The sequence below is a fragment of the Trachurus japonicus genome, chromosome 10 (assembly GCF_045865225.1).
Source record: "Trachurus japonicus isolate A0001 chromosome 10, Traja_1.0".
In the NCBI taxonomy this organism is placed as follows: Eukaryota; Metazoa; Chordata; class Actinopteri; order Carangiformes; family Carangidae; genus Trachurus; species Trachurus japonicus.
Window position 1 is genome coordinate 19,685,331 of NC_140916.1, and position 16,337 is coordinate 19,701,667.

Here is a 16,337-nt window from a genome sequence, read left to right on the forward strand (position 1 = left end):
AGGGGGAAAAAAGGGTTGTACCAGAGGATTCCTATTGCAAGGCAGCAGGAATCTGTGCTGAAGGGGGGTGGTATAAAGAGGAGACAGTGGGGTGGGAGAGAAACGGGGTGTGGGGGTGGGATAAAGAAGACTGAGTAGGGGGTAGCGGTGGTGGGTGGGGGTGAGTTGTTCATTTCTGGAACGTTGCTCCAGTTCCACTCGGGAATGATGGAAATATCCCGCGTAGCCAAACCCAGAGTGGAAGGTGTATGGTAATCATGTCGGTGAAGGAATGCCAAATATGTGCGTGAGAACGGAGCTGTGACCTGAGAGCTGCAGGAATTATGGGCCAAAATCCCACAGACCCAGAGGAAGCACACACACCCATATCCAACACATACACACATCATATACTAATGGTGCTCCACCAAGCACAAATCCATCCCACATAACTTATTCCCAGAATTTGAAACATTCTACTATACTGAACTAAACCCAGAAATGCAGAAAACCAACCCCATCAGCAGGCCAACTCCCCTCCTTCTCCTCGCAGAGAGAACACACACCGTACAGTCACCAGGCAGACGCACTACACAGTTCAAATACACTCCAGTTTAGCTATAAATGCACCTCTTGAAGCATCTCAAACATACATTTCTCCTTCGCAGTTATGGTGTTTACAAACTGACTATGTGATCTACTGTAACAGGTTGTTTAGACTCCAAACTTGGCTACCAAACAGCCAGAGCACAAGACTCATAAACACATTACACTGTGGAGGATAGTTGGGCTCATACTCCCACCTGGTGGTCATTCTTGATATATTTAACACACAGCACAGTAAAACCAACATTTGGTTTTTGTTAAATGACTTAAAGCAACTGTAAAAAGTAAGACTTACTCACAGGTGCATAATGTCAAAACCATTGGCAGGGGGTTTGAAAAATGTAAAATGTGGTTAGAAAAGAAACGAGGGTCAGTTTTGTCATATGACTCGATGGATTTAAAAAAGGCCTTTAGTTCTTTTACTCCACATTTTTTTCAGTGTAACATGACCATCAGTTACTGTCAAACACCAACATACATATTGATAGTTCATGTTGACAGTTTTAGATAAAATTACCAAATGACTGAAACATTGTCAAGAAAGTGAGGTAATTGACCATTATGAATCAATATGCATTAAAAGTAAATTAAAGGCCAGTTTCAGGTCAATTAACCTAATCTCATTTTAACCACATGTCTTTCTGTATCTTTAACAAGATATTGTCATGTTTTAGGAAATGGCATGTGTGTTTACTGCATATAATCATGATTTGAGTAACAGCATTTTAAGAAAGTGAAGATGTAAAACCTACATGCTGCCGTCCATACTGAAAACCACAGCTGGTACAACAGGCTCACACCCACGCCTCAAATACAACAGATTATTCAACACAGAACTGCAGCTACAGCAACGTTATCTCATTTCATGATCCAAAGAGTGTGTGTTGTGTAGATGTGTCTGAACCTTGGATCAGACATTATCCCACTTTTCCAGACCTCTGAACATTTTTTTTGGTACAAAACATAGTATCAAACAACAGTGAGAGATCCAGACACAGAATCATTTACACAGTGATGTAAATCTGGTTTCACTTGCTCCCAAATATGGTCAAAAATCAGTTTATAGTCAAAACCAGTTTGTAAGTGTGAACTTTCTCTTGACCTTGAAAACAGGATGGAAAAAAACAAAAACTTAAAAGTACACGTAACTTTTCACTGAGCATTGAATTTCATCTTTTTCTGTCGTCTTCCTCAGGTTGTTTGGTCAGTTGACTTTGTGACTGTCAATTCAGTCACTGGTGCTCCAGCAAAACATAAGAACTTGATCACAATTAGTTTCATCAAGCATTTTTTTCTCTAAATTTCAAAGTGTTTTTCTTAATGTGATCAAGCAGCAATAACCATCAATATGACGTGTTCCCTGCTGTCTGAAGTAGAAGAGGAACAGAATAAGCGTCTTCTTGTATCTACATGTCAGAGATTCAGGACAGAACCACCCACACATACACACAGACAAGAACAGACAGACAATTAGACACTCATTCATGTTACAGTTGGCTCAACACTCCACCACTGTCAAGTACTTTATTCACAATAAGGTCATTTTCTTCTTTAAAAAATCATTTTTAATATACAACACAATTTTTGACAAGACAACTCCGTTTACAGCTAAATTTGAGCTCTTGAGTTCCAGCTTCTCTCATAACCAAAGCAAGCACGTAGATGATGGGGAGAGAAAGATGGAGTGAAAGGGACAGATGAACAAGGGCCAAAGTTAGAAGAAAGAATGAGGAAAAAGACAGTGAGAGAGAGGGAAAGAGAAAGAGGACTACGCTTAGTATGATTTTTGTACTAAGAACCAAAATACTCAAATAAAATTAGAAAATAACAGTAATAAAAAACAGTAAGAAAGTAAGAGTTAAAGAGAAAAAAAAAAGAAAAAAAAAGAAAAGCAGAGGTGTACCGGGACGCTGTATCCAAGGCAACCTCACATGCATGTCTGTCTGACGCTTCTGCTCTGTTCTGCCGTTTCACAAGTCCACATACACAAACACACACTCATGCAAACTTGAGTGTGTGAGCCCCCCATATTCCAAGCGAGTGTGCATCTCTGGGGGTTAGAGGGAGGGAGCGAGGGGAGGGGGGTGGGGGTGGGGGGCAGGGTGGAGAGAGAGACAGGGAGGAGTGAGAGGAGTGAGAGGGAGCAGGGAACGGCGTCCCCTGACACGTTTCTCCCTCGTTCACTCCCTCCATCTCCTATCCTTCCCTCCTTTCCTAGAGCTGAGTAAAGAGTCTCTGTCTCCCGCATCACAGCTCCGGTCATCCTCTGTCCAACTGTGCCACTGTGTGTATGTGTGTGTGTGTGTGTGTATGTGTGTGTGTGTGCGTGTGTCATATATATAAATATATCTCTATAAGCGATTCCTTTTCTGTGGGAACCTGTTTTGGCAGGTGTTGAAACTGAGGAGCAGAAGCTGCTTTAAGTTTCTATCAAGGGGACAAAAAGGAGCTTGTGACTTATATAATATCTACGTTAATACTGTCATTAGTGTACTTTACAAACATAAATTAAGAGTCGAAGGTGAACTTCTCGGGAGAGTTGCATTGGTTCTGTAGTAGGGCATCTTGATCAGTGTTGACCTGTGTGTCTGTGTGTACATGTCACGGTACTGGCAGGCAATGGGCACAAGCTTAAGAGTCTGTCAGAACGGGCGGGGAGGTGGAGGTGGCGGGGGCAGGGTGGGAGGTGGACAGAGAGATGACAAGGAGGAAAGAGAAGAGATGGGCTCCTTTCCATGACGGACGCACCCATCAGTCAATCAGCCCTGGGCTCCTCCAAGGAAGGGTGCGGTGGATGGCGCCACCTGGGGAAAACAAAGTCACACGCAGACACAGCAAACTGAGTAAAAAATATTTCTTCTTTTTAATATAAATCAGCTAAAAGTGTGTGTGGTTTGTACCTGCTATCTAGAAATGTACGTGTAGGTGCGGGAGGGAGACCGTCCCTCTGACTGGCCGTTGGTCGAGACGTTCAGGAAGTCCCAGATCAGAATGGTGTCGTCATGAGAACTGCTGATGATCTGAAACTCATCGAACTGAAGACGGAACACGCGGCCAGAGTGCTCCTGAAAAAACACAACATCTTAGCAAGTGATGTTTACACTTTGTGTGCATACAACAGAACGTGGACGTATGTGATGTCACATATGGAGCTGAAACCGTTCAGGGTAAAATATGCCTCTGTTCAGCTAAATTAACTATTAGCAGCAGTTAAAACTTCATTGTATTTTGAGATAAGTAAGAAGGGTAACACTTTATAATAAGTACACACTATTAAGCATTAAATAATGAAATCATTTATAACAAATGAATACTCATTAGGATATAGTTTATAAACACAGCTAAAAATGTTTTACTCATCATTGATTAGCACTAACTGCATTTATAATGAGTATTCATGCGTTATAAATTAAGAATTGACTATTTATTAATGCTTAAATAATGCTTAATAATGTGTACTTATTATAAAGTGTTACCCTAAGAAGTTTGAGTTTAAAATCCTCTATTAGCCATATTCACAGTGTCGCCATCTTTGCTTACGTCATCACTCGGGGTGGGAAGATTCAACACTGTCACATAACGTTAACATAAACGTTAACAGTTGCAGCTAATGCCGGCTAACTTAATTCAAATCAGTTTAACCCAAATGTCATTTTACCCGATGTCCCTTCGGACGTTAACAACCCATGCCTTCCTTAAATCTGTATCAACCAGGAAGCGATGAAAGAAAAGCAGTTCATCAGACTCCCAATGTTAGTACGGCTTGCAGCCAGGGATGCAGCAGTTGGTGATGACGTAAGGAAAGATGGCGATGCTGTGAATATGGTCAATAGTTCAGATTTAAAAAAAAAAAAACATAATCTAATTCATTTTAACACACTACATCAATGGTACTCACCACTAGAGTGCGCAGACATAATGTGCTGGCGGGGGCTCGTGGGTCAAGTGCTGCCTGCAGGTCCCACACCTTGATCTTGCTGCAAAGAGAAACATGAGACAGCAGAATGTCAGGAACAGATCGAGCCTCTGTGCGCAAAAACCATGTGTGCGAGGTACGTGTTTACACTCACCCGTCGTAGGCGCCGCTGACAATCCTCTTGTTGTCGAAGCGAATGCAGCGCACCAACTCCTCATGACCTTCCAGCACTCGCAAACACGCCCCGCATTCTATGTCCCATAACCTGCAGAGAAGAAGAGAAAAGGCTTTGTTCACAAACACATAAATAAACAAATCCTGCAACACTGACACTGTAATCCTCTTATTTTTTCAAACAATGACACTTCACTACTGGATTATTCTAGACAACAACATTTTCATGATCAAAAAGTGTCGTCAGCCTCACAGATTCTGATACAGATAGTGTGAAACAACTGCCGATCTTTGTTCAAATGATTTTAACAATGTTCATTTTCATATTTTAATAAACAATTTACAATTTACATCTTTAGCAGACAGCAAACACTAAAGACTCCAACAAAACCAGCTGCTGGTTGAGGCTCGAGTCTCGCATAGGTACCTGATTGTGTTGTCAGATGAGCCACTGACCACCAGACGGTCTCTGTACTGTAGACAGGCGATACCCCGCTTATGACCATTTAGAGTGCGCACAAACTCACAGGTGCTGGTGCTCCATACCTACAGAGTGGGGGCAACACAGGCAGCTTTGTAAAATAATGGCCAGTACATCTTAACAGAGCAAATCTGATATCCAGTTTCATTTACAGTATCTTAGTCTGTATACCCACCCTCAATTTAATCAAACCTACCCTTCTCCAACTATCAGACAAATAAATATCCCTCGAAAAATGTAGTTCATAGCTCTTGTTACCTTGATGGTGCGGTCCCCCGAGGCGGACACAATGTATTTGTCGTCAAAGTCAACCACGTTGACCGCAGCCCGATGTCCCACCAGGACCCGACGTAGGCTGATGTCAGTGGGCGAGGCCATGTCCCAGACTGCGATTGAGCGGTCCTTGGAGCAGGTGACCATCAGGCCGTTGGCGAAGCGAAGGTGAAGAACTGCCTCGTTGTGGTGGATCAGTGTGTTCAGTACCTCACCCGTCATTACCTCCCAAACCCTGCAGAAGAAGAGGGATGGTGGGAGGGCCAAACAGGAGGAAGAGAAAACAGAAATGTGGAGAGGGTGGTCAATTGATGAGGGCAAAGGTGAGTGAGGGAGGAAGAGAAGAGGAGGAAAATTGGGGATGTGGAATGAGAGGGGGGGTTGGCGTGACAGAGAGGGAAGGAATAACAAAGGGATGAGAGAAGTGGAAATGATATGAGGAAGGGGCGAGTAGGAAAGAAAAATGAGGAGGGTAGCGGGAAGAGAGGTCAAAATGAAAGTGAAGAAGATGGAAAGTGGAAAAGACGTGCAATGGGAATGAAGGAAAGAGGGAAACAATGAAGACATGAGGGAGAATTATGTTTATTAGTTTTACAATGGGGAGCAACTGAGAGTTCAACATGTGTGAGGAACACGCGCACTCACAGAGGAGCGGCTGTGAAGAACATGTTAGTGAACAGCGCCGCTGGGTATTGAGAGGCAAACGCAGAACACACTGGAAAAGCTGACAACCAGACCCACAAACAAAGTGCCTGTCAAGCTGTTGCTAAGGAAGTGAAGTCACATTTTCCTTGGATACTGCCCAGCGAGTACGGCTGAAGTGTGAAGTAATAAGAGAATTAATGTTGAGCTTCTGTGTGCAGTAGCCAAGCAAGTGTCGACATACACACTCAAGCCAGGTCTTTAAATATCCGCAATAAAACAGACCCCACTATCTCCAGGAATGATACTAAATCTAACTTGTAAAATAATAAACCTCACCTGATATATACTGTGTGTAGTGTATTTACTGCCAGCTGTACATTGGGTGGTAGCTAATGATAGAACTGGGAACCACAGTATATAATAGGATGCAGGAGGTATTTTTTGGTCGCGACTGTGTGAAAAACAGACTGTAAGCCGACACGGTGTGAAACAGCACATCATATTTTGACAACTATAACAAACATGGCGCAATAATGTACAAACTGAACAATGTACATACTGAACACTTGATTAACTGCTGTAGAAATTCATTCCATGTTTCTATACCAGTGTGTAGTTTTTTTATATTTTCATGTGTGGTTGGGCTATTCTGTGTATTCTACAGAAGCAGTCACTGGTTAAAAAGAACAAATACTGGCTACTGGCTAAAGTAAGGACTGGAATCAATGAGAGAATGAGAAGAAGTAATTTCTCTTTCAGCAGTTCCTGACAGAAAACTAATTTCTGCTTTTGACTCACTATAATGCCCAATGACAGCATGTTGTATTCAACTTGAAAATGGGTTAGTAAATAGAAATATATGACTGAGTTATTACAGAGTCATGCAACCTAGTCACCAACTACACGCAACTTTCTCCTCAGTAAGGTGAATCATTCTTAGTTTTGCTGATGCAGCTTTCACGTTAAGACATGTGGTGTACCTGACAGTTGAGTCAGAAGACCCGGTGACGATAACCCTCTCATCATACTGCAGACACAACACTGAACCTGTGTGACCGGTCAGTATTTTCAGACACTCCAGAGACTGCTTATCCCAGATCTGCAAAGAGAAAAGGAACAGGAACATATTAAAAGAGAAGGACGGAAGATGAGTGAGGCAGAGGGAGAAGATATCGACAGAGGAGGGGAACACAAAAAAATAAATGGTATTGTAAAGGTTGCAGATTTGGGTCATGCTAAGAATGGCCTATTCTTACAGCAGCGTTCATGTACTCTTCATGCCCCATTTCCCCAGCGCTGTGCTGAGCTCTGTGTGCGTTAGTGTACACGCGCAAAAGAGCCATTCAGCTCCTCTCTGGGAGTGCATGAGGCTGCTACAGAACAACAAGACAAATCTGCTCTTCTCCTCCCTCAATCCCCCACCCCTCTTCATCATCATCTTCTGCTGCTCTTCTCCCAGGCCAGGCAGATAAGTGGAACACACAGCGGGTCTGGAGCTGAGCCCTTTTATCCTATAATTCACTTGTGTTATGTCTCAGTGTCTGCTGGTTTAGCGCAGCGCCATAGACAATAAGATGATAAGCCACAGTGAGCCAGAAGAAAAAATTCAATTCATAAATACACAAACACAGGTTGGAAGTAAAACCACACACTTGCACACAGACACACACACTTGCACACAGAGTATATATGTGTTCCTCACAGCCAACACTTTTGGCTATCTCCATGGCTGGTGCTTAAATGCACAAATGGGATCAATATTAATTACTTTCTACAAGTCAGTTTGGGCTGGCAGGGCAGACGGATACATGCCTACAAAATGTTTTCACTGCCCGAGAAGCAGGAACACAATAAGTTGTGAAATTTTTAAATGGCCTGCCTTTATTTTTGTTTTCCCCCGATTTCTTTTGCTATAAACTGAAATGTCAATCAGACTGATCAAAACGAGTCAGTTCTGAGAGAGTGAGGCACAGTGTCATTAAAAAAAGATTGACGTAGCAGTGGGGCAACTCTTTTGCTCCGATCAACTGGTCCTAATGAGTTTCACACCCTCCTGATCCCTGTGATGGAGAACTGGTGCCATCACCTACAGTCTTAGGAAATTAATGTTTGTCTCCAGGAGCTGTCAGTGCAGCGCTCCTTCTTACATCCTCCACTTGAATACTGATGACAGGGGTGACTTAACATGAGATAAGAAGGACATTGTATCTTACATAATCAAACAAACAAACACTCTTTCATTAAACTGAAAATCAAAGTATCTGCTAATATGCCCCCTCTACACAGCTCTGAGATAACTTTGAATCTGAAAGGTTAGGAAAGGGGGCCTGTGGGTGGAAGAATGCAGAGGAAAAGCAAACAATAAAACAGTCCCACATGTTTTGAACTTTAAACACACAAACCTTGATGGAATTGTCCCTAAGGCCACTGATGATCTTGTCATCGTCGTACTGGAGACAGTAAACCCCTTTACTATTTTCTGAGCGACACTGAATCCTCTGCAAGTTGTGTCTGCCACATCGCCAGTTAGCCTCAATAGTCTGGAGGGACGAGGCAGAAATAATGAGAAAGACAAATTCAGATATAACATATCACATCAAACAAATCAAGTATCAGATACTGTTTGTTATTAGAGGGTCCACAGACTAGAACTAGCAAGGTGGATAGTGGTCAGAATGTAACACCAAGAGAATTAACTGAACATTAATAAGTAGTGGCCATCAACACTTTGCAAAAAGTTGCTGGGCAAGTGTGAAGAAATCTGCTATATTATTAAAAATATTGTTAAATGAACCAACTTCCCACTGGTTAATGCTCCAGTCAAGTTAGTCTACTCACCCTGTGTAAGGGCAATAAACCAGTCAAGTGTATATTCTGTTTACACCTAAAAGTGTATTACGTCACTCATCACTTCATTCAGTTTATTGTTCTAAAATACTTCAACACAGTCTCCAATGTGGCGTTTCTAATACAGAAGAAACATAGTAGCTGGCGTAATTGTGAAAGCTGTGCAAAACTGTTAAAATCTACACAACACAATTCATACTGAAATCGATTTAGATGCCGTGTCTTACCTCTATGTCTTGGATGATCTTGGGATAAAGGGAGTGATAGTAGGAGTTGGGTGGGACTTCTGATGTGCGGTTCTTGAACAGGTATTTCTCCCTGGGATGAAGATGAATAAATATCATATTATTGGAAATCGTTTCCAACTACAATGGACACTCAAGACCAACAATGTCTTCCTTCCTTCTTCAATCTTTATTCTTATGTAAATGCCAAAGACTCAGCCTGAATCCCCTCAGCTTCTGCCTTTGTCAGCAATTTTTTGTCTTCATGTACAGTAATAGGAGTGCCACCTGTGTGTGTGTGTGTGTGTGTTTTAAGTCTCACCACTGGTGTCTCTCAGACAGGCCTTTCCAGAGCGGGTCGGTGCGGACCATGCGTTCGATGAGCTTCTTCCACAGCATACCCTCAGAGATGACCCTCTGCCACTCCTTACACACCAGCTCTGCCGAGCACAGCGAGCGTGCATCCAGGAAAGACAGGATGTTCTCCGCTATGTGATCCAAGCCTTGGGCTAGAGAGAGGGAGAGAAGGAGCCGAGTAAATGTTTGCTGCAAAATTAATAGGATTTCATCTGGTCTGTTTCTCTTTGCCCACGGCTCATTATTTTGTTTTCTCAAAAATAATCAGAATTTATTGGCATTTATTTCTAATATTAAAAAAAAATCCCAAAAGAATCTGAGACTGAAACCTAGGTGAAAATTTCAGGAATACCATTTGTGGTGTAAAATTTCTGCGGCTTTATTATTAATCTTTTTCACATGCGTTTACGTATGAAAAGTCACACTCAACATGGAGCTGTTTGCATTTCCTTCAGTATTTGTACCTGGCAGCGCAGTGATGAAGTCCCTCTGCAGCATGGGTTTGAGGTAGGAGTTGATGTGGCCGTGCTGGTAGTGGCACATACGGGAGATCAGGCGCTCGACAAACTCCACCTGGTCGGCCTCTGACCACTGGTCAAACAGGGCGATGCAGTGTTCCTTCTCCTTCTCATAGTTTCCCTCTGATGGGCGCTTGCGGGACCCCACGACAGGACCGTTACTAAGCTAGATTGACCAGGGAGACATGCACATTCATAAGACATTTTTCTTAACAAAAAAAACAACAAAAAAAATGTAATTTGAGAGATTCAAATTCAGCCAAGTGTGGGCAGTCTCCTAGTCTCAGGGTATTACACAGAAACCCATTTGAGCTGGACACCAAATGTTCTTGCCCGAAGCCCTATGTTATTTATTTTATCAACACAGACATAAAATGTTGAGTGGCTTTGTCTTTAAACTGAGTGAATATATTTGCAATCTAGTGTCAATGAATTCTTAAATCTTGTTTCCACAGCAGCACCAACACAATGAAACTCATATTTTTTCCATTACTGAAGTGAGTGTCAAATTTAAATGGGGACTGAAACAGAAAGTCATTATGCTGGGCCTTCTGACTTCTTCTATCCGCAGGATCAAGAGGAGTCCGTTATTGTCGCAGAATTTATTAAATTAGAAATCAGTTTTCATTTCCATGGGTTAAAGCTTATTAAAGCAATACAAACTTTTAGTGGTGAGGCTGAGTATGTGAGAGCGGGAGAAAATAATGCTTTAAATAAAATGTTCATGTCAACAGCATTTGTTAACATCAGGGGAACAAGAGAAGAACGACAAATCCATTACTGCTACACATTACCTTGTACTTACAATCTACTTTATCAAATTTAATACAACTTGTACGCCCATGAATGTTCTAAATTTATCATCAACCTTTACATTCAATGTTTGGAAAAACAAACAGTGATACATTATGGATTATACCTGCATGGTGGACACAGCAATGTTTGAAATATTACAAATTGAAGAAAAGTGAGCTGCAGTGCAGATGACAACTCTTCAGCGAGCTGTGGTCACGGATAAACTAAAGGTTCACCCACACATACCAACACCAATAGGAAAAAAAATAGGGATGCGTGCACACACACACACCTTGAGGACTGTGTTCTTCTTTGGCGACAAATCGTCCACAAGGTTCTGTGACTCCATCCCTGATGTGTTCTGTAGAAACAAGAGCAAAACAAAGAAACGGGGCAGGTTAGTGTTGTGGTCTCTCTGTGTCTGTGTTAAAGGCACTGTGAGAGCCAGGGCAGCAGTGTGGATAGCGCTGGACACAAGAGTGCCACAAACACAGCCAAGGAAGGGTAACCATTATGACTTCTGAGGCGTGCACGCACAAACACCCGTGCATACACACACACATACACACACACACTCTCACACACACACACACACACACACATGGAGTGAAAAAAAAAACTGAACACTGCAACAAAAGGAATCTATCTGCTTTCTTGTCTGATGTGGGCTAAGTAGTCTGGACAGGAAATTAAACTGCAGCATCTTGGGTATGTCACTGGCAAGCAAAAGCATGACTGTAATGAAACTCAAGTCAGATACTGGTCTTACAGCATGTACAGAGGACAGAAAAAAACTGGGAAGTAACCAGACCCATCCATTTCCAGCACGGCATTAATCTTACAATGATCAGAGTCTTTTACAAGTGCAGTGCAAGTGCAAGCTGGGGAAACTAGAGCCACTCTAACTACGGGGTTATGACACAAATGACATATTGACAGTGACAGAGTTAGAGAGAAACCTTTTGTCCAATCCTAGATAAATAATTCATATAATTTTCATATGCTGAATATATCTGACTCATTAGGCAAATAGCAGGTTGTTCATAGCACATACACTTCTCTGGATGTCATAGTCAGTAAAGCAGCAAATTATTATTATTACAAACATAATTTCATGCATACACCAACGTGGAGATTTGCTATTGTGTTTAAGGTGTTTGCTGCCGACTGACTTCAGTTCTGGTTGAGAATAATCTGGATTAATGATGTCAGGAAGCCATCCTGTTAATAAGTATTTCATCAAACTTATTCAGATCCTTGAACTATGAAGGCTCTTTAAAACATACACACATACAAATGAGCAGGAACAGGGACCTTGTCAGAGCATAGCTATATTTGAAACATCCCCCAAAAAGGGCCAAATATATGAATATTTGCTGCACCACTTCTATGTGTTGATCTTTTCTGACAATGTATATTCCCTATTACTAGATATGTTCACAAACTAATTTGAGGAAATGAGACGCACAAAGCGTTTACCTATGAGAGGGTCAATGCTATTGCATATCTGACACAAGGGTCACAACCTTTGAACATGGTTATGTTGGCAAAAAAAAAACTGGAATAGAAGCCAGGCTGTCTACATATTGTAATTGCCCATATGATAATGTTTCTCCCGGGGCTCAACAAACAGGACTGCCAGGTAATCTAGATATTCCTTATCAAGTTTAACTCATTGCAATTATCCATCAACATGTGCAGAGCAGAAACATTTATCGGTTGCCATTAAAACAACCACACAAACAAACAAACAAACAAACAAACAAACGGTCAGGTACCAAGACCATAGCAGACAGGACAAGAAGCCAAAACGGGCTTGTTGGTGTTGATGAGCATGCAGAGCAGAAGAAGAGAAAGGAGGAGAAATTAAAGAAAAGGACAGACCAGGTTTGGCCAGGCAGGCAGGCAAGCAAGCATGTAGCCTCTCAGAGCTTGAAGGAAGACCCCCCACCTCGGCCCTCACACCTCCAGGTAGAAGGGGAGAAAACGTTACTACTCGATGCGGGGTTATTCTCTGGTACCCCTGCACTCACACTAAAGCATCCTACTAGTCTACTGTTGAAACTCAACGGATCGTAAGTGTCCAGTTCACGTTATGGAGAACAAAGACTTTTTTTAAATGCTTTTTTGGGGCCTAATTGAAATGCAAGAACTGTGATTTGGTATAATTATAAAAGTGGTGAATTATAGTTTGCACGGCTAAAATTCAGTTTCAAACAGAGCGAAACTGAGGGGGCACCAGAGAAGAACCCGAGAGCAGTGTGCTTCCAACAGGGAGGAAAGGACAACGGAAGGTGAGGAGGTAGGAGGGTGAGGAAGGGTGAGGAGGGGTGAGTGGGTGCTGTGATGTCCGCACCAAGGTGGTATGAGGAGTCGTGTGGAGTGGGCGAAGAAAAGTGAAGGGTGAGGAGATGGCGAGGGAGGGAGGAAGGGAAGGGAGAGGAGGAGGAGCAGCAGAATTAAGAGGAGAGAGGCAGAACCTGGTTGTGAGCCCGGGTGGAGGGGATGCTCTGCAGGCACCTGAGTGCACACAAACTCTCAGCCACCGAGGAGCAGCCCAGCCAGAGAGAGCGAGGCACAGAGCACTGTGTGAAAGAGAGAGAGGAAGGGAGGAAGGGAGAAGGAGGAGAACGAAGTGGACAGGGTGAGGGAGGAGAGAAAGGGAAGAGCGAGAGACCAGAGATGGGAAGTAAAGGAAAAGAGGAAGGGGGGGTTGATGAGGGAAGTTGAGGAGGAAACCAAAGGAGGGGAGTGAGTGAATGGATGGATCAATGAGTGGACAGATGGATGGAAGTGGTGAGGAGTTGGTGAGCAACGGGACAGGTGGTGTGTGGAAAAGTGTAAGGATATAAAAAATAATGCAGAAATAAATAAATAAGGTTTGGTTCGAAATTGAGAAGAGGTGGGTGTGTAATCATCAAAGGTGAGGAGAGAAGAAAAAGGGAGGAGGTGGGGGATAGTGAGGGGAAAAACCAGTATTAGAGCTACACACACATTGGCACAGTGAGCGCAGGAACACACACTCCTTCACACACAAGATACAGACTGATAAACATACACACAGAAGCATTATTAGACATGAACTGGGTGGGGATAGGTAGAGGAGAGGGAGGGGCAATGGGATTAAATGTCAATTATTGTCACTCTTGTTTTGACAGAAAACCCCACCCACTGTTCTGCCATCCCCACTCTCATGAGTGGTTAGTGAATAACACTGGGACAAAAACAAATAATAAATAAATAATAAAAATTAAATGAAAGTACACGGACGCAACCCAGACAAAATTCAAAATTTTCTGAAAACCCCTGCACCCATGTATGATATTTCCTCAGATGAAGCGCAGGTAAATAGAGGTGAGGTGTGGAGTTAATCAAATCCATCATACCATATGCTCTCTTCATCCTGTATAAATAAACACTTTCATTTCAACATTGATTGTGTAACCACTTAACCTCTCTAATTGTTATTTATCTCAACTTAAAGACCAAAATTATGCTCAATAAATTAAATAGCTGTAGGCTATGCATCTATTAGATCTTATTCTTCATTTGGTAATCGTTGTTTACATCTGATGATCTTTTCAACACCAAAATCTAGTCATAGTATAACTTACTATCTGTCTCCATTAGTAATTTGTCTCTATACAGGAATTCAGTTCCTCTCAGTGATGGTTATTTATGGTCCATAAACACCTGCTGTACTTGTGAATAGGACTCTTTAGTAAAAAAAATAGTCACTCTGGCATATTTATGTCCCTCAGTATATGTCCGGGCCATATAATCTATTAATCTGCTCTATTTTCTCAGCATATTTTGGTATTAGGTCTGCGTGACACAATACAATCCATTTGTTTGTTGTCCGGTGTTTCGGATATAGATTATAAATACCTGCCAAACTGTAAATCTATCGATGTGTAAGATCATTGACAAAACGCACTTGTGCCTTAACTTAATTGACGTCTTCTCTGCGGCCACTTTGACCCCTGTAACGTTAATGTGAGCTATTCAGGTGCTAACGTTAGCCTAGCTGGCTAGCATTTCGCGCTGGCTAAACATTTCACCTGAAACCCGCCGTACTTGTTGATTATATCTGATGTACCCGCGGTGAAAACAAACAAACTCCGTTACAGCGATAGTCCATCTTTATTATTATCCAAACAGCTTTCTATCGCCCTGAGCAATTGAGTGTTTTGGTATGGAAATAGCTGTCATGTCTACCTAGCATTTCTAGCATGCCAGCTATTAAGCTAATTGCTACCTCGTTTATGTGAATGAAAAAGCAACACACTTCCTTCTACGCACTTTGAAAATATAAACACACAAGCAGCGGACTACTACGATTTTAGCCACAATCCGTTGCACTGTGGAAACTACCCGACTGCTCCACACATATTCTTACCACCTAGGCTGCCTTACGACTAAAAAAAACAACTAGATAATATAACATACCCCTAAATTTACGTGGTTCGTCGCTTTCTAGCCAGCGTTAGCTTCACGGCTAACAAGTATCAGACTGGGCCCAGTTAAAGTGGCGCAGCGTCACCGCAGTGAGCGCTGCCCCGAGGACCCGACGACTCTACATCAACCTTATCATTTCCCCCCTCCGGTGACCGGTTTCACCCCAGACAACATACGTTTTACATTTAGCGGATGTTCACGTCCAGGTCTCGTTTACCAATCCGATCACAACGAGGAGCATTATTAGCAAAATAATGTACCGATAATTTCAGGCCCTCCCTCTGATTTCTGGTTCCCCCCCACCACCACCTCCACCTCCCCCTCCTCCTCCTCCTTTCTCCTCCACCTCTCCCGACGAGCCGCCTCAGCCCGGTCCTGCCGTCGAACCGAGCCTCGGCGCTTCTTCCCCCGCTAGCAGGGGACCGATACCCGGACCCCTCGGGTGTTCGGGATGCCACATCGAGACGATCCTTACCATCAGCTCCAACGTTTTGTCCTCCATCTCCGGCTCCATGTTGACGATCCCCCCCGAAACTCGCTCTGAAAATGGAAACCCAGCCCTGCGTCGGCGGCCCGCAAATGCAGAGACGTCATTCACTTCGCTCAACCACACAGCTCCGGTAGGGCAGTGTCAAAGGGTGGGTGGGGGATGGGAACGCCCATGCTAGGGAAAAACACGCGCTAATTGGACGGATTTTGTCAAAAGGGGGGGTGGTTTCGTCGCTTTGCCTTTTATTGATTGGCTCACTGTGCTACCAAGGCTTCCCCGGTGACTCCCCCAAACAAAAGGGCAAATGGATGAAGATGCTGTTGCTATCCTGAAGAGGAATACACTAAGGCAAAATCAATCATCCGCATTGCTTTGCTATGAGATGCTGCAGGATGTTGGCTATTTTAAAGTGATACGCTGATCATAAGGAAATCATTGTTTAAATTCAGCTCCATCAAGAAAAAAAACAAAAAAAAACAGGAACAGAAGTTGCAAGGAAATGTTTTAGGGTTTGTTTGTTTTTTTCTTACAGATCAGTGATATGTCCAAATACAATTTTTTGAAAACAGATTAT

At 42.8% G+C, this 16,337-nt stretch overlaps 1 protein-coding gene across 4 annotated transcripts; it reads right to left on the bottom strand.

Annotated features, from left to right (window-relative positions):
• Positions 1 to 2,066: 2,066 nt before the first annotated feature.
• On the bottom strand, positions 2,067 to 15,856 carry fbxw11a (F-box and WD repeat domain containing 11a). Of its 4 annotated transcripts, none has more exons than XM_085789874.1 (14): positions 15,749 to 15,856; positions 13,296 to 13,400; positions 11,108 to 11,176; positions 9,967 to 10,186; positions 9,468 to 9,654; positions 9,149 to 9,239; positions 8,477 to 8,614; positions 7,055 to 7,173; positions 5,415 to 5,664; positions 5,103 to 5,221; positions 4,656 to 4,766; positions 4,484 to 4,562; positions 3,486 to 3,650; positions 2,067 to 3,389 (listed from the first exon to the last, which is right to left on the bottom strand). In XM_085789874.1, exons 1-13 carry the CDS (start codon positions 15,785 to 15,787, stop codon positions 3,489 to 3,491), a joined length of 1,689 nt encoding a protein of 562 aa, XP_085646000.1. In that variant the 5' UTR covers positions 15,788 to 15,856; the 3' UTR covers positions 2,067 to 3,389; positions 3,486 to 3,488. The 4 variants fall into 4 exon arrangements, with proteins under 4 accessions (XP_085646000.1, XP_085646001.1, XP_085646002.1 ...); XM_085789875.1 differs by lacking the exon at positions 15,749 to 15,856 and adding an exon at positions 13,874 to 13,900; XM_085789876.1 differs by lacking the exon at positions 13,296 to 13,400.
• Positions 15,857 to 16,337: the final 481 nt, after the last annotated feature.

Coding starts and splice junctions, on each gene's coding strand:
- fbxw11a (XM_085789874.1), bottom strand. CDS start 15,787: ATGGAGCCGGAGATGGAGGACAAAACGTTGGAGCTGATG. Junction 9,655..9,966: donor CTTCATCACTGCGCTGCCAG/GTACAAATACTG, acceptor CCCTCTCTCTAG/CCCAAGGCTTGGATCACATA. Junction 3,651..4,483: donor TATGTCTGCGCACTCTAGTG/GTGAGTACCATT, acceptor GTGTTTTTTCAG/GAGCACTCTGGCCGCGTGTT.